The 27,302-nt window shown below is 43.7% G+C and overlaps 1 protein-coding gene across 1 annotated transcript; it reads left to right on the forward strand.

Annotated features, from left to right (window-relative positions):
* The first annotated feature begins 22,190 nt into the window (after nucleotides 1-22,190).
* On the forward strand, nucleotides 22,191-27,087 carry LOC126875676 (uncharacterized). Its single transcript, XM_050638566.1, has 3 exons — nucleotides 22,191-22,686; nucleotides 23,395-26,424; nucleotides 26,534-27,087. The coding sequence occupies exons 1-3, from the start codon at nucleotides 22,191-22,193 to the stop codon at nucleotides 27,085-27,087; spliced, it is 4,080 nt and encodes a 1,359-aa protein (XP_050494523.1).
* The last annotated feature ends 215 nt before the right edge of the window (nucleotides 27,088-27,302 follow it).

Raw genomic sequence — 27,302 nt, forward strand, 5'->3', positions numbered from 1 at the left:
AACAACGACGAGCTTTCGAGGTTATCGAGAGAACCGAAAAACGAGGTACGCGCATTGAGCCGACTCATGCTTTGTTCCGGCCCCTCTCCGCCTTCATTCTTTCCTTTGTTCCCCGTTTTCGTCGTTTTCGTTCTTCTTGCGCGACATCCGCCGCGCAAACTGTCGGACAACCCGATATTATTTGCACAAGGAGCTAATTACGTTCGAGCTGTATCGCCCTAATAACGCGACGAATAACGACACTTAATAGCGATGCTTTTAATCACGAAGGAGTTACGGGGTTAAGCTGTTTGATAACGAGTGCTTTAACTGCCGCGTCTTCTTCGTTAACGGTTAGCTGAAGCAGGTAGAGGCTGAAACTAGCGTAAAACTGTTATTACCACTTATCACCCCGATAATTACTATCTGCACGGAGAAGCAGCTAATTTATCTGTGTACAGAATCTTTAATGTAATTAACTCGGTGCCCTGTACCGATACGTTTCCTCTGTCGTCCTTCCTTCCCTTTCCCTGTTCATCGGAATCTTCGACGCGAATAATTCGCGAGAGGCTGCTGCCAGACGAAATCGTAAACCGGTTACTCCTTCCCCGAAATTTATACAAACCGTCCGTTTGGATATCAGCACGTTCCCGGAAAACGGCGAGCTCGGTGCAAAATCGACCTTGCCTTTATTTCCTTGGTAAATGAATTGTAACGCACGTTCTGATTTTTCCCGAAGAAAGTTTCGTTCTAAACACCGATCGCGCACTTTGGTCGCACAACCGAGAGCAGAAAGATACACGAAACTCGTATAAAAGAGTGTTTGCACGATATACGGGGCACGTCTATCAAACACTTTCGAATCGAAGATTCTGCCGGGTTTCGAGAATCGCTAAACTCCGTGTTACCGAGGATCGAACGTTCCGAGAATGGAACGTATGAGAATCCACCATCTCCGGGCTCAAACATTTCTGAACCGATCGTCAGCGAATAAAACATTTCGGAATCGAACGTTACCCAAATCGAATGTTCCCGAGTCAACATTTCCAAATCGAACGTTGCCGGAAGCGACGGTGAATAGAACAATGGGTTGGTAAACATACTGAAAAACGAAGGAGGGGAAAAATGTCTATTTATTTTGCTCGACAAAAAGGTCCTCCTCCGGCAATTGTCGATTCCGACGGCGGAAAGCTCGCTGAAACGTGGATCGAACCGTGTCGATTTCCACGAGATGCGAATCCCTTTTCTATCTTCGTTCTTATCCCCTCTCCTTCTTTCTTTCTCCCTTTTTCCCAGCTAGCGATACATTAATCGCGTTTAAGGGAGAACCGGTGTTACGTCGCGTAACAGTCTACCTAGCCCAGGCCACACACCGCGGGCAATATGGCAACCAGATGTCTTCGGATACTCGCAGCGTAACCTCCATAGTTTCAAGTACCTTCCATAAATCTCATAGATTTCCTAGAAAAGGTCCTTCAAACCAAACAAACGTCTGTTTCCGAAGAATTTCCAAAGACTATTGTCTACCACGGCTTAACTAGGGAAAGTTAGTTTTTCTCACGTACGCTGCAACTTTCCTCCCACTAACCACTTTCTCTCGAGGGCGGTTAAGACCCTTCGTTTAACCAATTAACAACGAAGCCTATTTCCCTCACTCTCTTAACTAACATCGGCACCAACAAATCCGATGGTCCCGTGCGCTAGACACACCCATCCTTAGCTTTCCTCCGACACAGCATCGTCTCCCAAGACAGTACCGAGTTTACATCCTTCGAACGGTCAACATCCTTTAACCGGGTATACACACACGTAGATCAGTCACTCATTCATCTCGTACATACGCACCAGCGAAACTATCCTCGTTATAAGTTGTTGGAATAAACGGTGAAATATAACTTACTACTGTGTCATATTCATTCAACCACCTCTGTTATCCTAACCGAAACAGGGGAACGACTACTTCGCGGCGTCGATTCACCGAATCGTAGCGAGAATTTACGCCTCTCGCTGACGCGTTTTCCTCGCGACCGCGTCTCTCCGCGAACGGTCGTAACGACCGGCGTTTCGTCTGCGTGACCCCGGGGCTCCGGTTACTCGAAAGCAAGTAGGTTACACGGTTGCTTTCCACGGAAATGGTGTTTCGCGTTTGTCGCAGGCCGGCGTGGCGCGGTTTCGCTCTGGCCGTATAGAGCTATCGATTTGACTGCAGCCGGAGAAAAACGAACGAGGACCGGCCCCTGTCAGATATCCCCGGAGATTGATTCGAAATTGCGCGTTTCTGTCGTCCGCGCGGCCCGTTGTACAACCGATTAGTCCCATGGCTAATATGATGGATTCACGGCTGTATAGTTAGCCTTAACTACTTTTTACTTTTTCTGCCACCGAACCAACTCGTCCGCCTGGAAATTTCGATTCCACGCATTATCGATGACAACGTCGATAGGTATATTTTCAACGCGCGCTGTCACAGTCACGCGTTCGCTCCTTTCCCCCGTCGCCGGCGTCCTTTTCTTCCCTCTGATCCAACCGTTCCAAACGGAATATCGATTCTTCCGTTTTGAAAAAAACACGCACTGCTCTTCCTCTTTTCTCTTCTCTTCTCTTCTCTTCTCTTCTCTTCTCTTCTCTTCTCTTCTCTCTCGTTTCATTTTCCACTAGTCAACGAATACGAGTAACCGTGTATCTCGAAGCGAAACTCGTCGAAACTATCGATCCCAGCCGAATCGTTCGATCCTTTGTCGCGAAACTCGCCGTTCTACCATTAAAAACCAGCCAATTTAATCGTATATCGTCGTTCGTTGATCACATTTGTTCGCGTTTATTTTTAGTCTTCGTCTTCTTATGCTTTCGAAACCAACCATCTACGACAGTCGGATGCGCATCGTTCGTTTAACCGATTGAATTTATTAACATTTACTCCCCACGATAGGATTATTTTACGGCTCAGCGTAATAACGCAATATTCAATGCGTAATATATGGCGATATTTAATAGGTCACCGTGATAATAATTCCTTACTTCGATGATTATCATATTAATTAGTTTCATCGGCCAGCGAGTATATTCCGAATCGAGCGACACAGCTCGATATTATGTATATCCGAATTACTAACCAGAAAATCTGTCCTCCTGTAATCGACGAACAGCTGTTTGTCCATTCGTTCGGGCAGCAAGCGCGAAGCAAACGAAAACGGAGAAAGCGTATCGGTCGTCTCGCAAGATGATGGTTTTACTTTACCGATGGGTTGACGAAGCGCGTTCGAAGCAAGGGAAAGGCGGAGACTGGATCACGAAGAGGAGGAGAAGGAGGAGGAGGTGGAGAACGTAGGGGGGAAGGAAGGAAGGAAGGAAGGAAGGCAGAGTCGGGAGGAACGACGGTTCGCGTGGCCTCCTCCTTATTACCCTATCGGTTAATTCTCTTATCGAGCAACGGGCGGCTGCTTTCGCTCGCTTCGGCCGACATTAAACTAATCTAAAATGCAGAGAACAGTAAGGCGCGTCGGGGTAAGGTGTAGTAGAACGGGGGTGCGGCCGTTGATAGAGGTCAGCGCACCACACCACCACAGTAATTGCCCCTATAACGAACCTTTTCATCCGGATGAATGGACGCGTGTATATTGCAGTTCCCACGACCTTTTGCTCTCTTCCCATCGTGTTTTTTCATTCGCGTGCGCTGCAAACACGACGACGAACCTCGTGTATCTGGTCTCGCTGGCCTCCGCCTTCGGCCCCGCCATCGAGTTTCCAAAGCACAGCACAGCGACTCGCCGTTTCTCGAGATCCTCCTCGATCCGACGTTTCTAGATCCGGATCGACCAACATCGGCAGTCGTTCCAGCGGATGGCGTTTCTTTCCGCCCGGAGAAATCTCTTTTCCTTCTCGACATCCAGGAGAGAAAAATTTCGAGATTAGTCCCGGGATAAGACGTTTAAGAATGTTTTTGATTATTACGGCCGCCTCCTTCTCTCTCTTTCTCCATTGCCGCCCGTGCAATCTTCGAAACCACTTTGAAGAAAGATACCCTCGTCGCGTTTGAACAAACGACTCCCATTTTTTCCCTTCTCTCTCTCGCGGAATAATAATTATTCCTCGTGGTCCGTCACCGGCCGAGCAGGCCGATTCCAGGATCGTTCGAAGAGTAAAAAAGCAAAGTAAGAGACGCCGTCGCTGCTCTTTACAACCCTCTCCTCCCCACCTCTCTCTACAGTCGACGTTTGTTCGAGGAGCGGGCTCTCGCGATCGATCGGTCCAACCGAGAAAATAACCGGCAAACTGCCTTCGACTCTGGCCTACCTTCCACCTTTCCGTTATCCCGCTATCTAGGAGCGATCGGCCCTCGACAAATTTGCGAGCCGTCGATCGCAAAACGAAGAATCTCCTTTCGTTACGCGTTAAACGTGTTTTCTTCCAACGATTTTGTTTCACCTGCCCAAAACGCGTATTCGAATCGTTCCACGCGAAGTCCAACTTCTCGGATGAAAGTAAACGGGACTTCTCGTCTTCCATCTCTGGTCAAATTCCGAGACGACCGTGTCTCCAAGCACGGTATGGTCGACCGGAACTTTGTTCGATGAATTTTCTCCGGATCGACCGTTTCCTTTGCAGTTGGCAAACCAGTCCGCAAGACGTACGAGCTGCATATCGATGAGCTTAGTCGACTAACGATATCTTCGGTCAACCCATGCTATCCTTAAGACTCGAGACATTCTCTCGAGCATCTTTTCCGACCATCTTACATTACTATATCCTGTTCTTTGTCCTTTTGTACTTTCTTCTCTTGTCTCGTTACTCCATCTACATATGTATTTTCTTTTTCTCTTCTCTTACGTACGTGTAACCCAACCTAACCACAACTCGAACGTACTTATCGTCCTATTTTCTGTCTTCCAAGCTAATCTTTCTTTCGATCCAAGGATTTATCCCGTAAAAGTAAATAAATAAATAAATAAATATTTGTTGCCGGCGCTAATATCGCTATTGTATCCGTCGAATGGAAGATCCGTTTTCACTTGGAAAGTGGAGACGGTAGCGCGAAGAGTGCACGACAAAACACGGAATCTTTGACGAATTACGCATTCATGAAGGCCGCGCAAGTCGGCCACCTAGTTTGCAAGAATCTCGAATGATTCTAATGCATTTTCCTCTTCGGTATCTCGTCTTACTTCTTGCCCTCTTACTTCCAGCTCGCAACAACGATCTTTCGACTTTAATCTAGTCCGATTTACGCGTCCCTCGCGTTTCGCAACTTTCCCGACAATAACGCCCGTGGTATATTTATCTTGGCTTCGAGGACATTCAGCAGTGTCCCGAATGTTTCGACGATTTCTCGCGCGCGCAAGACCGGTGGCACGGCGAACACGGAGATATACCGCCCAACGAACTTTCAGCCTAGAAAGAACTCTTTTTCTTTTTTTTTTGTTTTTTCTTTTCGTTTGTTTGCCGCTTAATAAAATATACGGACGCACGGTGCACCGGTAAAAGGGGCAACGTACGAAGCCCGGCACACGATGATGCTTGAAAAAGCTGAATGCGAATTAAAGCTGTCGAGTTTCTCGGTGAACGCACACGATACCGATGGAGAGATTCGCTGGAGACTCGGGGTTAGGAGAATATATACCGGTTCTTCGCGATCATTTTTCTCACCGAGCGTCGCGTCTTCTAGTTTAGAAAACACTGCTGGTCTCTCGATACTCCGTTATAGCTTCCTGTAAACCGAAGCTAGGAAAAGTTGGAGCAGCGCTGTCCTCCCCGATAAGCTTTAAAGCCGAAATCCTTTGACGCGGCATAACGCGTCGTGTTGTCGCGTGTCGTCTCCGAGATTAAAGACACAGGCAAAGGCAGACGGCAAAAATTAAAGTACGTATCGCGCTAATAAAATTCCGGTGATAACTCGGTTCCGCTGCGAGATATAATTTATCGGTTTAGACGTACCGTTTACATAAAACAGACACCTTTCCCCCCAAGAGATAAATAATTAACAGTTTTACGCTTTCGAGAAACCGAGACTCGCCGCCAGGAATACGTAACTTGAGAAACTTGCTCGCGGCACCCTTACCGACCACCCTCTTGTAATGTTATTTCTCGCTAATAGGTGTAATTAACGACCGACCCAATTTCCTTTCGCCAAGAAATCTCGTAAAAGTCGATCAACCGTACAACTTTCTGCTCCTTTCCCCAGGGCTTATCAGTCTGTATTTACGAGCTTTATTTACGCCGGCTGATAAATATCGCGTTATTAATAACCGCGCTCGCGAATTCCTCGCTCTTTATAAGAATAAGAATATCTCGATACTCCGCAAATTATCTCCGCTTCCGATGGAGAAGAAAAAGGGACGAGCGGAACAAAAGTCGCTTTTTCACAGTCTAAATTATTACGCTTTGTTGGAATACAACGATATCAGTCGCATGCGGATAGAGTGTTTGATCGTACAGATTCTTCCATTCGTTGCCCAGCGCCATCCCCACCAGCGTGCGTTCGTGAGATGCACCACGGCAGTTAGCACGTGCATGCTTTTTCAAAAGGACGCCGGAAGAAACGTGAGGATATGGATGGAACATTCTAGACGAGCACGTCGAGAAGCTACTAGAAGGTTCTGTGGCACATGTGACGCCACACAGACACCCACACAGGTCACACTCATTACTGCATAGAGAGTGGGGATCTAAACCTTTTCAAGGGCCATGGTCACTAAGCCAGTCTGTGAATAACTAGCCAACTGTCTACATTCCAGAACGCACATTTATAACTCTCGAAATAATTGTTTAATAAATATCACATTGTATTATTTCAACATAAACATTGTGTCTTCCACAGAATATTAATCCTAATTCCAAGATTAAATTCTAACACGCTTTAATCCGTGAAAGTTTTCGTCTCGAGATAATTCTCGACTACACGAACGCCGCTGCAACCCGAAATTCGCTTAATTTATTCCCCACACGATAGTTCTCGCGCGGCAAGTTTTCCATGCACGAAGGAAACTTTGCCGCCGGCATAAACTCGCGATTGTACGTTGCCTGCGAGTTAGACAAATCGACGATACTACGCAAAATGAGCCGTGTCGCCGAAGAAGAGACATCTAGCTACAATGCTCACCTAATTGTGCACGACCGAGTGAATTAATAACGAGAGCTACCGCAGTAGTATACCCAGATTCACACGCTCGTTCGAAAGCGCGATTGCTCGCAATCTGCGTGAAAAACGAAACTGTGCCTGCCTACTGCAGATTAATCGGATTTCAGGGTTGCTGCGGTGTTTGTTGTTCGAACGTCGATCGTGTAAACGATCGTAGACGTAAACGACCATCGCGTAAAGCCGTTTCGAAAGCCTGTGCGATATCGATTTCCAACTTATTTATTAAATATTTATCATCTTGCTAACGAACGATCCAACGTTATATACACTTTCAATGGAAGCGCTGGAAGCACTCAACGTGCAAGAGAAAGTAAGCAACGTATACAGCTCGTTAGAACTGTATGCCTTAAACGTCCGATGGAACAGAGTTACGAGGATAAGGAGCAGCGCAATGGTTCCGAGGTCCGACCTATCGCTGCAAGTTCTAGGTATTTTCTATATTTCGTCACGATTCGATCGAGACGTTCGATGTCGAAGAATCGAAGGATATAAAACGTAACAGGTATCCGAAGAAATTAAGGAGAAAAGGAAGAAAAAAGAAGCAAATTGTTCGCAGCTTTCGCCCTGTTTTCACTTGAAAGATTAATAGGCGCGCGATCATGGAAGTGACAAGCGTGCGGAACAGTTCCGCCCGTCGGACAGGGATAGAGATGGCACGACGAGATTGCACCTTGGCTCGCGTATCCGAGTGCAACGTTGTCGCGAATTACGATGTAACCGCGATAACAGCCCGGTATACGGTACCACCTCTGGGGGATTAATAATGCAAGGAGCCGTATTTAGAACCGCGTTGGGACCGGTCTTCTTACATGGTCTACGGACGACTTGGCGTTTCCTACGTCTACGGGTGTGTGTTTACAGCAGACTCGAAAATACTTTAGCACGCACCTAGCACGTAAGTGCAACCGCGCGCTAAGCCGAGTACGTGCACCAGCAACTGTGGAACCGGGGGAAAGTTTCACAATGGACGACGTTGAAACAATTTGCAACGACCGCCGTACCATGCCGGAAACTCGCTCCAACGTTTCGAATTTCGAATATCCGCTCTTCCCCTTCTTCGAATACGGACGCGATGACGCGAGAATTCGCGAGAAAACGCGGCCTTTCACTCGCAGCGGTTAAAATCGCAACGGCATTAACAACGATCGAAACGGATTCTAGTTGCCAGGTTAGTTTCATCGTCGAAATCGAAAAAGGAGCTACGTGTACGTATTTACGACGCGGCTCGATGTCACCGGGAGACGTAAACGATCGTGCCTGCTCCTCTAAGCAATGGTTGGAACGAAGCAGAGGTCGCGTAACCGATCAATTACTACATCGTCCAGTGGAGATCCTATCGTTGCGACAGTGGTTCCCTAATTTCACATTTTAACCGCGCGAAATCCCGAATCGAATCGTAATCGAACCACAAATCCATTAGAAAGCTCGATGGTACTCATATTACGTGAATAGATGGGACATATTATACGAAGGCGTATTATTGTTTACGACCAAATGTGTTTCGATATTACGTTTCGAATATGCAAACGAATATCATCTGTCCGATCCGTTTTTAATAACTCGGCTACATCGATAACCCGATAAAAATATTCCTACGTGTTAAGGAAATTCGAGGATTTGGGAATACAAATTATTGACTATATTTCACACACCACAGTTATACATCTATATTACTCTCTGAAGAACGTCTTGCACGCACGCTTGTCGCCAACCGACTATCCTAGATTCTTCTAACATCTGGCAACAGTCTTTTGTCTCCACTAAGACCTTGACGCCCTCTAACCCTTACACACACACTCTCATGTACAGTGTAAATGTATCACTTCCCTAACACGCCTCCTTACATTTATACTGTACACTTAATTTTATTTACATACTTGTCCAATTAACAAAATATTTAACATTTATCGCTTTATTTACATTTCTCTTATTTTACATTCATCCATGACCTAAACCTTTCAAATTTCTCTCTACACAGTGCCTTCGTAAAAATATCCGCAGTGTTTTCTTCTGTACTTACTTTTATCATGTTTATCTTATTTTCCTTTACGTACTCGTGAACGTAATGGTAATGAACTTCAATGTGTTTAGAATTTTTTGTAAAAGTTCCGTATTTTGCTATACTCATTACTCCAGAGTCATCCTCATAGATTTTTACAGGGTTATCGTCTACATTTACATCGAAGATTTTCATTAGTTCTCTGATAGTCATTACTTCGCTCACCGCTTCCGATAGAGCAACATACTCTGCATTCGTCGAGGCTTTTGTCACACACCTTTGTTTTTTAGACTTCCATCCAATTACATTTCCATACAATCTAATTACATACCCAGAAGTCGATTTCCTATCTATATGATCTCCTGCCCAATCAGCGTCCACATAACAATCTATCGTTTCGCACTTTTCATTTCTATTATAATGTAGCCCTAAATCTCTAGTCCGGTACAAATATTTCAATATTCGCAAGGCATATTTAAAATGTGTCTCGTTACAACAATCTTGAAATCTACTCAGATAATTCACACTATAACTTTTATCGGGTCTGGTATTTACACTAATATACAACAATGCGCCAATTAAATTCTTGTATCCAATGTCCTCTCTATTTATCTCAGCTTTTTCAATTTTTAAGTTGGTCTCCATAGGTGTACAGTACAATTTGCTATTATGTAATTTATATTTGTTTGCTAATGATTCTATGTATATCTTTTGGCTTAATCTCATTTCATTTTTTAAATAATCATACTCTATATTTATTCCAAGATATTCTTTTACTTCACCTAAATCTTTCATTTCAAATTTATCAGTTAATAATTTTTTTTCTTTTTTTTTTACACTTTGTATCTTCCCTTTGTTTTTACTACAAATCAACAAATCGTCTACGTATATTAACACATAAACAACATTTTCTCCCTCTCCATAAGTATATAGGCACAGCTCTATATTGTTCTTCTTAAAACCTAATCTCGTCACATACTTATCAAAACACTCATACCAGTCCCTCGGACTTTCTTTTAACCCATAAAGCGCTTTCGATAATTTACAAACTCTATTCGTTCCGTCCGCATATCCCTTTGGTTGATTTACATATACCTCCGAGGTTACTTCACCATTTAAAAAGGCAGTTTCTACATCCATTTGCTCAATTATTAATCCATTTTGACAACAATATGATAGCAATATCTTAAAGGTCTGATTACTCGCCACTGGAGAATATATGTCATCGGCTACGTTTCTTTGTTGAAATCCCCTTACCACTAATCTAGCCTTATACCTGTCCTCTGATTTTTTCGTGTAAACCCATTTTACATCTAATACTTCTTTGCCTTTTACCCTTTCTACCAATTTCCAAGTTTTATTCTTATAGAGACATTCTATTTCCTTATCCATAGTCTGGATACCTTACTGGAGTTTTCTTAATACGTGTAGATCTCCTAGTAGTGTTTGAGCTTTCAGTACTACTATCATTTTCATCTTCCCTACCTTCTAACTCTTCCTTATCCATACCATCCAATGAATAGTTATCTTCGCTATCATTTCTCTAATCTGCCTCTAATGAGTTTTCCTCAAAACCGATACATTTAGTGTCTGTCTCTATGACCTCTACATGTCTAGCTATTGTTATTTTCCCACCTAATAAGACTCTGTATCCTACTTCACTATATCCTGATAAAATTCCCATATCTGCCTTCTTGTCCCATTTGGAAACTCTTTTTTGTTCTGGCCTTCTTACAAAAACTTTACTTCTATATAGATGTAGATTTTTAACACTTGGTTTTCTCCCGAAGAATATTTCAAAAGGTGTCTTTCTCTCTATAGTATTCGCTAATATTCGATATTTCAAGTATACCGCTGTACAAGCTATTTCCGGCCAGTACCTTTTATGTACTTTCTCTTCCGCTAACAAGCAACGCGCCATGTCCATCACTGTTCTATTATACCTTTCCGCTGTCCCGTTTAATTCATGTACGTATGTTGGGCAATTATTTATTCTTATACCTTTGTCCCTAGCAAATTTATAAATTCGATTATTTAAATATTCTTTGCCATTATCGCATCTTAATATTTTTAACCTCTTGCCCGTTAAATTTTCGGCTTCATTTACGAACGGTACGAAAGAATCAAAGACCTCATCTTTTGATTTTATACAATAGATCCTAGCTATTTTACTATAATCATCGATAGATGAAATAAAATATTTTTCTCCATTGAATCCGGTAGTCTTGTAGTGAAGTAGTTGCTGCCAGGTGAAAAGAGAATTCGCGTTTCGTCCCGGGACTACCGGTGGACTCGTCAGTAAGGCTATGCCCGGTAGTCCCTGCCTTAGACGCAGAGGGAGTCTCTCGCTAGGTGCGGTATTTGTATCGTGACACCCTATATTCGATCGCTAGCGAGACAGACAGACTCGTTGTCGTCGTAGTAGCCCTCTGGTGTTGGCGGTTGGTACCCGCGAATCGCCCGGGAGGTGTTACGACCGCGTTGATGCCTCGGATCTGTCGGCGTCCTGTTGGCACCAATCCGCCGCAGTCTTAAAGGGACCACACACGTCCGTATGAATAATTTCCATTATTTCCCTAGCCTTAGTTCGATTATTTTTGAAAGGTAAGTTATGCATTTTGCTTTCTATACACACCCTACATTTCAAAAGTTCCATTTCAAATTCATTAGGTATGCCAGTCACTAGCTGCTCTTTACCCAAAATCTTTAAGTATTTAAAATTTACGTGTCCTAGCATCCTATGCCATCTTTCCTTTTTACTCATACCACTACGTTCGGCGCTGTTTACTAAGTGCTTCTTCCCTTTCAATATACTTTTTATTCTATATGTCCCATTCTCTTTGAACGCTACAGCTGTAAGTTTATTATCCTCATCTATTACTTTCGCAATATTTCCTTTGGAAATAACCGTATTCTTATTGTCTGTTAGTTTACCTAAACTAATCAAATTTGCGGACATTTCTTTCGCGTAAAATACTTTCCTCATATTTATTTCATTTTGTTTTCCGAATGCTTCAAAATAACTTATAACATTCCCAACTTTTGACGCTTTTATCGGTCTATTATCGCCTAAATATATATTTACCGGTTCTCTTAGGTCGATAGATTTATCAAAATAATTTATATCATTAATTATGTGATCGGTACAACCGCTATCTAATAGCCACACTATTTCGTTCTTACTTATTTCATTCGTCTCACTGCTGTTTGCTGCGTGCGCCGTTGCTATCCATATGCCTGCTCTTGAGTTTCCATGCTCGCCCGTGCCGGTTGTTGATTGACGATGAAAGTTTCCACGTCCCCTGCTCGTATTGCCTTTGTTCCCTCTTTCTCTGTTTCGACCACGTGTTGGCCCATGCCAATAGCCGTTACTGCTTCCCGCTTGGACGCCATTTTGACACTCTCTCTCGCAAAGTGTCCTAATCTTCCACATCTGAAGCATCCTTCCTTTTTTGCAGAAAAGGCGTTGGTTTGTCTTTCTCCTCGATTGGATTTATTTTTCTTCTCTGCTATTTCTATTTTATTTTTCACATACGCTACCGTTTGATTCTCTTCTTTCAATGCGTCTATTACGTCCGCTATGTAGCTGTATTCTTCGGGTAACGTATTCAGCATGTAATTCAGCTTTTCCCTCTCACTTACTTGTGCGCCCGCACTTTTTAATTCGTTTATTAATTTTTCGAAATCGTTAAAGAATGATGCTGAATCACTGTAGTTCTCCAGTCTTATGTTTTCCAATCTCCTTCTGCATACTATCTGCAGTGCCGTCGATTCTTTCAAGTACATTTCATCGAACCATTTTATTATATCATACGCCGTTTTTCCTTCCCTAACATACTCCAATTGTCTGTTCTTTATTGCACTACAAATTATATTTATCGCCTTCAAATCCTTTTTGTCCCGGTCTTCATCGTCTCTTTCGTTCTTCATTCTAGTTGTAACAACCTCGCATTCCTTATATTTGAGAAACATCGTGATTCTTTGCTTCCACATTCCATAATCCTCACCATCGAATATAGGTATCATGATTTCCGATCTCTCCATTTTAATTGATTCTTCCTTTTTTTCTTTTCTTACTACGTGCTCGAAGTATATTTTTCCTCTGAAAGTTTTTTTTTCTTTACTGAAAACTCACTCGCAAGATCCTAACCACGCACTAAATATCTTGCAAAACTAGTAACCATGCTCTGCTACCATGTTAAGGAAATTCGAGGATTTGGAAATACAAATAATTGACTATATTTCACACACAACAGCTATACATCTATATTACACTCTGAAGAACGTCTTGCACGCACGCATGTCGCCAACCGACTATCCAGAATCTCCTAACGGCAGTCTTTTGTCTCAACTAAGACCTGGACGCCCTCTGACCCTTACACACACTCTCATGTACAGTGTAAATGTATCACTTCCCTAACACGCCTCCTTACATTTATACTGTACACTTAATTTTATTTACATACTTGTCCAATTAACAAAATATTTAACATTTATCGCTTTATTTACATTTCTCTTATTTTACATTCATCCATGACCTAAACCTTTCAAATTTCTCTCTACACAGTGCCTTCGTAAAAATATCCGCAGTGTTTTCTTCTGTACTTACTTTTATCATGTTTATCTTATTTTCCTTTACGTACTCGTGAACGTAATGGTAATGAACTTCAATGTGTTTAGAATTTTTTGTAAAAGTTCCGTATTTTGCTATACTCATTACTCCAGAGTCATCCTCATAGATTTTTACAGGGTTATCGTCTACATTTACATCGAAGATTTTCATTAGTTCTCTGATAGTCATTACTTCGCTCACCGCTTCCGATAGAGCAACATACTCTGCATTCGTCGAGGCTTTTGTCACACACCTTTGTTTTTTAGACTTCCATCCAATTACATTTCCATACAATCTAATTACATACCCAGAAGTCGATTTCCTATCTATATGATCTCCTGCCCAATCAGCGTCCACATAACAATCTATCGTTTCGCACTTTTCATTTCTATTATAATGTAGCCCTAAATCTCTAGTCCGGTACAAATATTTCAATATTCGCAAGGCATATTTAAAATGTGTCTCGTTACAACAATCTTGAAATCTACTCAGATAATTCACACTATAACTTTTATCGGGTCTGGTATTTACACTAATATACAACAATGCGCCAATTAAATTCTTGTATCCAATGTCCTCTCTATTTATCTCAGCTTTTTCAATTTTTAAGTTGGTCTCCATAGGTGTACAGTACAATTTGCTATTATGTAATTTATATTTGTTTGCTAATGATTCTATGTATATCTTTTGGCTTAATCTCATTTCATTTTTTAAATAATCATACTCTATATTTATTCCAAGATATTCTTTTACTTCACCTAAATCTTTCATTTCAAATTTATCAGTTAATAATTTTTTTTCTTTTTTTTTTACACTTTGTATCTTCCCTTTGTTTTTACTACAAATCAACAAATCGTCTACGTATATTAACACATAAACAACATTTTCTCCCTCTCCATAAGTATATAGGCACAGCTCTATATTGTTCTTCTTAAAACCTAATCTCGTCACATACTTATCAAAACACTCATACCAGTCCCTCGGACTTTCTTTTAACCCATAAAGCGCTTTCGATAATTTACAAACTCTATTCGTTCCGTCCGCATATCCCTTTGGTTGATTTACATATACCTCCGAGGTTACTTCACCATTTAAAAAGGCAGTTTCTACATCCATTTGCTCAATTATTAATCCATTTTGACAACAATATGATAGCAATATCTTAAAGGTCTGATTACTCGCCACTGGAGAATATATGTCATCGGCTACGTTTCTTTGTTGAAATCCCCTTACCACTAATCTAGCCTTATACCTGTCCTCTGATTTTTTCGTGTAAACCCATTTTACATCTAATACTTCTTTGCCTTTTACCCTTTCTACCAATTTCCAAGTTTTATTCTTATAGAGACATTCTATTTCCTTATCCATAGTCTGGATACCTTACTGGAGTTTTCTTAATACGTGTAGATCTCCTAGTAGTGTTTGAGCTTTCAGTACTACTATCATTTTCATCTTCCCTACCTTCTAACTCTTCCTTATCCATACCATCCAATGAATAGTTATCTTCGCTATCATTTCTCTAATCTGCCTCTAATGAGTTTTCCTCAAAACCGATACATTTAGTGTCTGTCTCTATGACCTCTACATGTCTAGCTATTGTTATTTTCCCACCTAATAAGACTCTGTATCCTACTTCACTATATCCTGATAAAATTCCCATATCTGCCTTCTTGTCCCATTTGGAAACTCTTTTTTGTTCTGGCCTTCTTACAAAAACTTTACTTCTATATAGATGTAGATTTTTAACACTTGGTTTTCTCCCGAAGAATATTTCAAAAGGTGTCTTTCTCTCTATAGTATTCGCTAATATTCGATATTTCAAGTATACCGCTGTACAAGCTATTTCCGGCCAGTACCTTTTATGTACTTTCTCTTCCGCTAACAAGCAACGCGCCATGTCCATCACTGTTCTATTATACCTTTCCGCTGTCCCGTTTAATTCATGTACGTATGTTGGGCAATTATTTATTCTTATACCTTTGTCCCTAGCAAATTTATAAATTCGATTATTTAAATATTCTTTGCCATTATCGCATCTTAATATTTTTAACCTCTTGCCCGTTAAATTTTCGGCTTCATTTACGAACGGTACGAAAGAATCAAAGACCTCATCTTTTGATTTTATACAATAGATCCTAGCTATTTTACTATAATCATCGATAGATGAAATAAAATATTTTTCTCCATTGAATCCGGTAGTCTTGTAGTGAAGTAGTTGCTGCCAGGTGAAAAGAGAATTCGCGTTTCGTCCCGGGACTACCGGTGGACTCGTCAGTAAGGCTATGCCCGGTAGTCCCTGCCTTAGACGCAGAGGGAGTCTCTCGCTAGGTGCGGTATTTGTATCGTGACACCCTATATTCGATCGCTAGCGAGACAGACAGACTCGTTGTCGTCGTAGTAGCCCTCTGGTGTTGGCGGTTGGTACCCGCGAATCGCCCGGGAGGTGTTACGACCGCGTTGATGCCTCGGATCTGTCGGCGTCCTGTTGGCACCAATCCGCCGCAGTCTTAAAGGGACCACACACGTCCGTATGAATAATTTCCATTATTTCCCTAGCCTTAGTTCGATTATTTTTGAAAGGTAAGTTATGCATTTTGCTTTCTATACACACCCTACATTTCAAAAGTTCCATTTCAAATTCATTAGGTATGCCAGTCACTAGCTGCTCTTTACCCAAAATCTTTAAGTATTTAAAATTTACGTGTCCTAGCATCCTATGCCATCTTTCCTTTTTACTCATACCACTACGTTCGGCGCTGTTTACTAAGTGCTTCTTCCCTTTCAATATACTTTTTATTCTATATGTCCCATTCTCTTTGAACGCTACAGCTGTAAGTTTATTATCCTCATCTATTACTTTCGCAATATTTCCTTTGGAAATAACCGTATTCTTATTGTCTGTTAGTTTACCTAAACTAATCAAATTTGCGGACATTTCTTTCGCGTAAAATACTTTCCTCATATTTATTTCATTTTGTTTTCCGAATGCTTCAAAATAACTTATAACATTCCCAACTTTTGACGCTTTTATCGGTCTATTATCGCCTAAATATATATTTACCGGTTCTCTTAGGTCGATAGATTTATCAAAATAATTTATATCATTAATTATGTGATCGGTACAACCGCTATCTAATAGCCACACTATTTCGTTCTTACTTATTTCATTCGTCTCACTGCTGTTTGCTGCGTGCGCCGTTGCTATCCATATGCCTGCTCTTGAGTTTCCATGCTCGCCCGTGCCGGTTGTTGATTGACGATGAAAGTTTCCACGTCCCCTGCTCGTATTGCCTTTGTTCCCTCTTTCTCTGTTTCGACCACGTGTTGGCCCATGCCAATAGCCGTTACTGCTTCCCGCTTGGACGCCATTTTGACACTCTCTCTCGCAAAGTGTCCTAATCTTCCACATCTGAAGCATCCTTCCTTTTTTGCAGAAAAGGCGTTGGTTTGTCTTTCTCCTCGATTGGATTTATTTTTCTTCTCTGCTATTTCTATTTTATTTTTCACATACGCTACCGTTTGATTCTCTTCTTTCAATGCGTCTATTACGTCCGCTATGTAGCTGTATTCTTCGGGTAACGTATTCAGCATGTAATTCAGCTTTTCCCTCTCACTTACTTGTGCGCCCGCACTTTTTAATTCGTTTATTAATTTTTCGAAATCGTTAAAGAATGATGCTGAATCACTGTAGTTCTCCAGTCTTATGTTTTCCAATCTCCTTCTGCATACTATCTGCAGTGCCGTCGATTCTTTCAAGTACATTTCATCGAACCATTTTATTATATCATACGCCGTTTTTCCTTCCCTAACATACTCCAATTGTCTGTTCTTTATTGCACTACAAATTATATTTATCGCCTTCAAATCCTTTTTGTCCCGGTCTTCATCGTCTCTTTCGTTCTTCATTCTAGTTGTAACAACCTCGCATTCCTTATATTTGAGAAACATCGTGATTCTTTGCTTCCACATTCCATAATCCTCACCATCGAATATAGGTATCATGATTTCCGATCTCTCCATTTTAATTGATTCTTCCTTTTTTTCTTTTCTTACTACGTGCTCGAAGTATATTTTTCCTCTGAAAGTTTTTTTTTCTTTACTGAAAACTCACTCGCAAGATCCTAACCACGCACTAAATATCTTGCAAAACTAGTAACCATGCTCTGCTACCATGTTAAGGAAATTCGAGGATTTGGAAATACAAATAATTGACTATATTTCACACACAACAGCTATACATCTATATTACACTCTGAAGAACGTCTTGCACGCACGCATGTCGCCAACCGACTATCCAGAATCTCCTAACGGCAGTCTTTTGTCTCAACTAAGACCTGGACGCCCTCTGACCCTTACACACACTCTCATGTACAGTGTAAATGTATCACTTCCCTAACAGTGTCCTTGGGTAGAACGGTCGAGATAATGCGGACGCGAACTTGGTTGTCGTCAAGTCGCGTGTAGGTGATGAGCTGCAGGTGTCATGCAATGAGTTACGCGTGACTCGCGACGAGATCGGCGTTCGAGTCGATGCGATCTTCTCCGTCGGCGGAGTCTGAATAGCGTTACTGTTTAGATTATTATTGTTTCCCTGGATCCTGATAGACGTGTTGCTGCTATATTCTGGTGGTTGTGAATTCGCCATGGTGGGTACTTTATCCGTGGGCCCTTGTGGCAATGGCGAAGGTGGCGTCATCGCATTATGTCCCGGAAAATGATTCTCCGGTAATTTAAGCGAAGCAGTCTCGCGAGCTGATTCGTCGTTGGTCGATTGTGACGTCGTAGTTAGTCGTATGTGGTTTAACTGATTGCTTACTCGGAGTACTAATTTTTTGTACTCGTCTGCTATTTCAAGGCCGCGCTCGCTCGCTTCCTCGTCTATGCTCACAATCTCGTTTTAAATGACGCGGAGTTCCATCTCATAGATTTCCAGACGATTTTTGATTTGGATAAACTTGGCCTCTCGCGGACAGCCGGATTGTTCGATTACGTCCAGTTTTTTTCTTAAGCGTGTAAAGTGGCCGGTATATTGGCCCCGGCGTCGACGCAAGGCGGCAAGTTCGTTTCCGGTTGCCATTATTTGTTATATAATTGAGAATGGAGTGGTTATAACTTACTTCTGTTGACGATTGTCCAGTTGCGGCAGGAGGCTGCGTGGTTGCGTTTCAACCACCGAATTATACCTCTTCAAGGGTGACGGCCCTTGACGTTACTGACCTCGCTGGGGTGGTATCGCTTCCGCTGCTGGTTATGTTGGATTCACGTGGCACTGTATGATAGTGGGTGTCACTGGTGTGCACTTTTCACTTGACACTGAATCTGGCTCGAAGGACCAAATGTTACGACCCTTCGCGGAGAGACGCGGTTGCGAGGAAAACGATTCGGTTAATCGACGCCGCGAAATCGTCGTTCCCCCTGTTTCGGTTAAGATAACAGAGGTGGTTAAATGAATATGACACAGTATAGTAAGTTATATATCACCGTTTATTCTGACAACTTGTAAAGAAGACACTTACGCTGGTGTGTATGTACGAGATGAGTGAGTGACTGATCTACGGGTGTATTCCCGGTCAAAGGATGTTGACTGTTCGAAGGATGTAAAATCAGTGTGGTTCGGAGAGGATTCTGTGGCGGAGGAAAGCTAAGGATGGGTGTGTCTAGCGCACGGGGCCATCGGATTTGTTGGTGACGATTTTAGTTAGGAGAGTGAGGGAATAGGCTTCGTTGTTAATTGGTTAAACGAAGGGTCTTAACCGCCCACGAGAGAAAGTGGTTAGTGGGAGGAATGTTGCATCATACGTGAGAAAAACTTCCCTTGTCAAGCCGTAGTAGACAAAGGTCTTTAGAAATGCTTCGAAAACAGACGTTTGTTCAGTTTGGAGGACCTCGACTAGGAAATTCCTGAGATTTATGGAAGGTACTTGAGACTATTGAGCGTACGCAGTGAGTATCCGAAGACATCTGGTTGCCATCTTGCCCGCGGTGTGTGGCCTGGGCTAAGTAGAATGTTACGCGACGTAACAAATTACGTCGGTTCGGAAGTTGTATTACTAGATACTTATATTCACAGATTTCAATTCACTTATCCATTGATTGATGTTAGGACAAGTGAGGAACTTCGCATGTTATTAAATTAACAAATAAAATGTATTGTTCCTGATAAATGGTATGCAGAATAGTATTGGAAATAAAAGACTGATTTATATTACAGTTCAAGTGACTGATAGTAGGAAAGCAGTGATGGAACATGAGGCAACGTAATATAAAATTGAATCCCTGAGTATAGCATGTAGATAGTATTTCGAGTGTGGACGGAGGACAAAACTATGCACATTCCTTTTTCAATTCCAAGGAAAAACATCATCGATGAGTCAGATGTCAAAACACGATGGAAATTGCTCGTTGTTAATTGAGCAAGTTTGATACAATTACACAAGCTAAAGATTTAACTTGAAATTTTTTTGAAGAAATTTATTTTTGATTATACCTGATGTCAAGCGCGGTATTAAGTATCATGCTTTTATAACTATTGTTTTAAATATTTTTGTGTTGAAATAATGTCGTTTGGGTGTCTGTTTTGTACTGGAGGAGTACCCGAAATAATTATACTCGTCGTGTACAGCTAAACAGCTACAGGCAGTTGTTTGTATTCCTGGAACGCGTTGGATTCGTGTTTGCATGGTACGTTGATTGGAATGACTTAGAGGTGGGTTACTGGGGGTGCGAGTAATTATGTTTCAGCCAGGATTGGATAGAGAACGCGTTTAATCGGCGTTTAAAGATCCGCTTAAGATACACAAGCTCTGGTAGTTTCTAATTGGATCGTTATAGATGTCGAATCCTTTCTGCTAAATACGTTTTTCGGAGACATTAAGTTCATAAAGGTCATATTTTTAAAGAGGAGGAGAGAGGTGGTATGCATTGGATAAAGGTAACAATTTTATATGCAGGATGTTACGCCACGAGGCTCACCACAGGCTGTATTTTCTAACCTTCGCTCGTGGTCCTACAACGTCGCAGGCGGACCATCTTATCTGCCCGCCGGATCATATACAATGTATCGACGAGAGCATAGTTGTCGCCAAGCAGCGAGCTCTAGAAACGTCGATTTTTGACCGTTACGATTTTCACATAAGAAGAGGCATACGTGATCATAGGCGCGAGCGGTGGCCTGACCCGAGCATAGTGGGGGCCGTCTTCCAAATGAGACAAAGGAATAATCGAAGGGCGATCAGTTCCTTCTGACGAGTCAAACGTGACTCTTCGACAAATCTGACGAGTAAACGAATTTATCTAGAGAGTTCGCAAAGTCGAGTCAAATTTCTGTAACATAATCATCATATTATTGTAAAATATACTATTCTATGTTAACCTGTTAATACAGTGTTACATTCATTAAACCACCTCTGTTATCTTAACCGAAACAGGGAAACGACTATTTCGCGGCGTCGATTAACATAATCGTAGCGAGAATTTACGCCTCTCGCTGAAACGTTTTCCTAGCGACCGTGTCTCTCCGCGAACGGTCGTAACATTTGGTCCTTCGAGCCGGATACAGTGGCAAGTGAAAAGTGCACGCCAGTGACCTCCACTACCATACAGTGCCACGTGAATCCAATACAAACAGCAGCAGAAGCGTTACCACTCCAGCGAAGTCAGTAGCGCCAGGGACCATCAGTTTTGAAGAGGCATAACCCTCTTGAAAACGCAAGAACGCAACCACGCAGCCTCACGCCAACAACTAGACGGTCGACTTCAGTAAGAACACGTCTTACACATTAAACGAGACACACACGGTGACGAGTAACATTTAAACTCGCAACCGCAAGGTAAGCTCGTTCATTGCATTCTTCTCACAATCTGCTATACCAATGGAAAATACAGAGAAAATTACCTCCTTGCATCGGAGACGAGGCTTTCAAATCGGTCGATTTACCTTTCTATCGAAACGACTCGATGAATACGAAAAATCTAGACAACCGAATAAGGCCCATTTAACGGCCTATACGACACTACTCGACGACACGTGGAAACAATATCGATTGTTACAAGAGGAATTAGAAGATTTAGGCGAGATGGACGACGCGCGCGTTTCCGAAGTAACCGACACATATTACAATCTGGTAATACGAATACACACTCTCATGGATGATACACCAGCATCGTCGTCGAAATCACAAGGCTGCGAGTCTAATATCGCCGAGCCGACATCAATTAAACTGCCTGAAATTCACCTGCCTACTTTCGACGGTACCATCGAAAATTGGCATTCATTTTACGACTCCTTCTTATCCACTATCGATCGAAGCGAGCGACTTACACCCGTGCAGAAGTCCCACTACCTACGATCCTCTTTGACCGGAAAGGCCGCGCGAAGCATACAATCGTTAGATGTCACCGAGTTAAATTAATCGAACGCTATTGACGTTCTGATGGAAAAATTCGACTGCCACCGTCAAGTCTGCATGCGCCACTGGGACTTGATTTTTGACTATCCGAAAATAACCAAAGAGACACCCGAAGCGATAGATGATTTTCTTGAGACGGTCAAGGTAAACCTCCAAGCGCTAGAAAAACTCGGTGAACCAGTTACCTCAAATGTCGCTCTTATAAAATTATTCACGTCGAAGCTACCCTCAGCCATCATTCGCAAATGGCAGCGCACATTGCCGGACAGGAAAATGCCGTCATATACGCATCTGGTAGACTTTCTGAAAACACGGACGAACGGCGACAGGACAAGTTCAGCATCAACCGTGATAAAAAGAGAGTCCGATCAACACAAACGTCAGCGACCGAACGCACCGCGAAGTTACGCATTCACAACTACACATAATACGTTGGTGTGTCCGAATTGTCAAGGACAACACGAATTATGGAATTGTGATGTCTTCAAAGCAAAGTCGCCTAAAAAACGCCTTGAAATCGCCAAGAGGGCGTCTCTATGTACCAATTGTTTAGGTAAGGGACACGCTATTACTCATTGCTCCGCCGGTTCATGTCGCATCTGCAGGCAGCGACACCATACATACCTACATCAAGACCATGGTCATAGCAAATCACGACCACGTGTAAGCCGATCATCGAGCGGTCGATCATCGAGCGATCGATCATCCAACGGTCGATCTTCGCCTAGTTCACCGACCCCGCGATCGTCACATCGTTCGAGACGCGCATCCACGTCTCCCCGATCGTCTCCCCGATCGTCTCCGCGAACATCTCCGAAACGTGAATCTCGGTTATCGCGAACGACGGCATCGGGATCAAATATATCGTCCAGTCCTAGACGACAAGGAAAACAATGACGTCATCAAACGACCTTGTTAGGGACCGAACCACAGAAAACGGACTCATTGACCTCGCTTCCTTCTGAACCACTGCAGCACGATTTGTTAGTCACAGCGCAGGTCAACATATTGAACAATAAAGTTCAACCATTCCGTTGTAGAGCTCTGCTAGACACCGGCTCTAGCATGAACTTTATCACCGAAAAACTCGCTGATTCGCTAAAACTTAACCAACGGAAACGTTAGGTCCCAATCGGAACACTCAACACGTTATCGACAACCTCGAAACGTTACATCACGGCCACGATCATCTCCATCGACGGCACATACGAACGCACCTTGACGTTCCTAATCATACCGACAATATCGCCTTGGGTCCCAGATCAACCCGTAGATCGCTCAATAATACATATACCGAGGAATCTCCAACTAGCCGATCCAAGATTCCATAGGCCTGCGCCGATCGAAATATTGTTGAGCGCCGGACCAACGCTAGCATCACTCTGTGTCGGCCAACTTGACATCAGTCAAGCAAACGGGCCCGACTTGCGTCTGCAAAAAACGCGATTCGGATGGGTCATCGGGGGGAGCCCAACCTCGCAATCATCAGCACTCGCATTTCACGCCTTCACGACGGCTTTACAGGCGGACCCCGCCCGTGTTTGGGAAATCGACGAAGGACCGCCCACTGCACACATTTCGGAAGCGGAACGACAGTGCGAAGAACACTTTCGAAATCACGATCAACGCACCAACGAAGGGCGATACATGGTCGCTCTCCCATTCAACGAAACAATTCCTTCGCTTGGATCCTCTAAGACAATGGCGATGAAGCGACTCATTTTCCTCTGTCGTCGATTCCAACGAGACAAACGATTCGAAGCCGACTATCGCGCCGTGATACAAGAATATGTGGAATTAGGACACATGACGAAGATTACCACGGACAACTGCACGGACGACGGATATTTTCTGCCACATCACGGCGTGATCAAAGAGTCCAGCCAAACTACAAAACTCCGAGTTGTGTTTGACGGATCTGCACCAACCACCACCGGAGTTTCATTAAACGACGTACTTCATACGGGACCGAAACTACAAGATGACTTATTCTTCATCCTTCTAAGATTTCGTTCTCATCAATGCGTCATTACATTCGATGTCGAAAAGATATATCGACAATTTCTTGTGCGTCCAGAGGATCGAAAATTTCAACAAATTTTGTGGCGTAATTCTGATGGAGAAGTTGACACCTATCAACTTAATACAGTGACATTCGGGCTGTCAGCGGCCCCTTATCTAGCCATTCGGTGCCTCAAACAACTGGCGGACGACGAGGGACATCGGTACCCACGAGCGGCGACGGTCTTACAGCGAGACTTCTACGTCGACGATGTTCTCACAGGAGTTGATAGAAAGGTCGAGGCACGATCATTGAGAACGGAGCTCACGGAACTGGCCGGCTTAAACATTCGAAAATGGGCATCGAACGACCAGGAACTGCTACGAGGACTTTTCGAGCAGGACATAAACGACAAGCTGCTACTAGGCGAATCGCAAACCTTCAAAACTCTGGGTGTGGTTTGGAATTCCTTTGACGATTCGATCCTATATTCCGTAAAAATTAATTCTACCGCCTCTCGAATCACGAAGAGAACAATCAGCTCCGAAATCGCCAAGATCTACGACCCCCCTGGATTATTGGCACCAGTGATCGTTCGTGCTAAGATGCTGCTCCAACGACTCTGGACTTTAAAAATTGATTGGGACGAATCTCTACCGGCTGACGTGCACACGGAATGGAGCAAATATTATGCACAGCTGCCATTATTGAATAACGTGAAGTTTCCACGTAAAACGATAATCAAGGCTGCAGCGGAAATTAAATTACACGGGTTCTGTGACGCTAGCGAAAGGGCTTATGGGGCATGCGTTTACCTTCGCACCATCACTCCGGATGGTCATGTCTGGACACGACTCCTCACTGCAAAATCAAAGGTGGCTCCACTGAAATCACAAACCATTCCAAGGCTGGAACTGAGTGGAGCACTTCTTCTCGCATCATTGGCCACCACAGTCCTTCAAGCTTTACCAAGCAACATTTCTCGGACTGTTTACTGGACGGATTCTACAATCGTACTTCATTGGATCAATACATCACCCCATACGCTGAAAACCTTTGTCGCTGATCGTGTGACAGAAATTCAGCAGAAGACTCACACCTCAGATTGGCGTCACATTCCCACTGCCGATAACCCTGCAGATCTCATATCTCGAGGCCAATCACCCGAAGATTTCCTGCGACCAACCATTTGGCAACATGGTCCGGAATGGCTCCAACAACCAGAAAGATACTGGCCGACGTGGAACCCAGTACCATTAACTGAAATACCAGAGGAGAAGAAAGCAACATGTCTGGCCGTGACTCCTGCTGACCACAGTCTACTGGAGAGATTTTCTTCTTGGCCCAAGCTGATTAGAATTACCGCTCGTTGCCTCCGATGGAGACAAAAACAGGATCGAGGGAGACCTCTAACCACACATGATTTAACCAATGCGCATAACAAATTGGTCAAACTGTTACAATTCTGTTATTTTTCAGATGAAATCCGCACTCTCCGAACAGATCGAAATTCTGCAGTGAAGGGGAAGCTGCAACGACTCAATCCATTTCTGGACAAAGACGGGATGTTGCGAGTCGGAGGCCGACTCAGTCACTCACCAATGCCGTTCAGTCAGAAACACCCAATCATTGTACCCAAATCCTCAGTCACAGCACTCATAATCGAGCATGAACACCTCATCAATCTCCACTCCGGAACTCAAGCTACCTTATACGCCTTAAGAAGATCTTATTGGCCTATCGACGGCCGTAGTCACGTTTGGAGCACGCTGAAGATGTTCGTCCGTTGCTGCCGAGCTAATCCACCTCCAGTGGATTACGTATTGGGCGACCTCCCAGCCTCACGGATAACGGAATCTCGACCGTTTACCAACGTCGGAATAGATTATTGCGGACCGTTTTACATCAAAGAACGAAAGGATCGCAACCGACGCAAAATTAAGGTATATGTAGCAATCTTTATATGTCTTGAAGTCAAAGCAGTCCACATCGAGCTGGTCAGCGACCTCACTAGCGAGGCCTTCATTGCTGCTCTGCGAAGATTCATCGCTCACCGAGAATTCTGTGTGACAATTTACTCCGACAACGGTACCATCTTCGTTGGCGCCAACAATGAATTACGAGAGCTCCGAAATCTCCTGCAATCCGACGATCATAAGGTAAAGGTTCAGTCCTTTTTAGTCGACCGACGGATCGAATGGCTCTTCATTCCTCCCAACTCACCTCACTTCGGAGGGCTATGGGAAGCTGCAGTGAAATCCTTCAAACGACATTTCAGGCGTGTCGCAGGTAACGAGCTCTTGACATTCGAAAATTTAAATACACTTATCATTGAAATCGAGTCTATCCTCAACTCCCGTCCGCTGACTCCAGTATCATCTGATCCATTACAACACAGGGTGGGGATACATGGGAGGCAGACGTAGAGAGGACGGAGCTGCGTGCGTAATCGAAATCTCCGGAAAACTGGAGAGCCTGGGCAAGGGAGGTAACCAGAGTGGAGGACTAGTGCCTGTGAGCGCAAAACGGGTGTGGATACGGGACGTCCGGCTTGGACAAGGAGGAGTTAAAGGAGGACGGAATGGTTGTCGGTTGCTCACCTGGACATCAACGCCCGGGGCGTTCGTCCACGGAGCCCTGCTGGAACGCGGCAACGGATACGCCGCGGTCGAGTGGGCAGGGATGATGGTGGTGGGGGTGTACGTGTCACCTAACAGTGGACGGGCAGCGTTCGAAGAATTCCTAGACGGAGTTGGCGACTGCGTCAGGCGACGACTCCCACGACAAGTGCTCGTCCTGGGAGACTTCAACGCGCACTCCACGGAATGGGGGAACGCCAGGGCCAACGCGCGGCCGCACGCTATCAAACTGGGCCGCGGGACTTGGACTTCTGTTAGTGAACAGGGGCTCGACCAGTACCTGCGTGACGTGCAGAGGGAGCTCCATTGTTGACATAACATGGGCCTCCCCCGAGGCATTCAGGCGGATCTCAGGCTGGAGAGTGGCCGAAGGGGTCGAGACGCTGTCGGACCACCTCTACATATTGATGGAGGTGGACGCACCTGGACCTGGAATGCCGGCGACAAACGACGGGCGCGGCCCGCCGAGGGGGAGACACGCGCGCTTACCGCCTAGATGGAAAATAAAGGAGAGGAATGAAGATCTAC

The sequence above is a fragment of the Bombus huntii genome, unplaced genomic scaffold, assembly GCF_024542735.1.
Source record: "Bombus huntii isolate Logan2020A unplaced genomic scaffold, iyBomHunt1.1 ctg00000052.1, whole genome shotgun sequence".
Lineage (NCBI taxonomy): Eukaryota > Metazoa > Arthropoda > Insecta > Hymenoptera > Apidae > Bombus > Bombus huntii.

Excerpts from the sequence above, each read along its gene's own strand:
- LOC126875676 (XM_050638566.1), top strand. The coding sequence starts at position 22,191 with ATGCGCCACTGGGACTTGATTTTTGACTATCCGAAAATAACCAAAGAG. Across the intron at positions 22,687-23,394 it reads TCTATGTACCAATTGTTTAG|ATCAACCCGTAGATCGCTCA; the intron begins GTAAGGGACACG and ends CTTGGGTCCCAG. Across the intron at positions 26,425-26,533 it reads ACATTTCAGGCGTGTCGCAG|GGTGGGGATACATGGGAGGC; the intron begins GTAACGAGCTCT and ends ATTACAACACAG.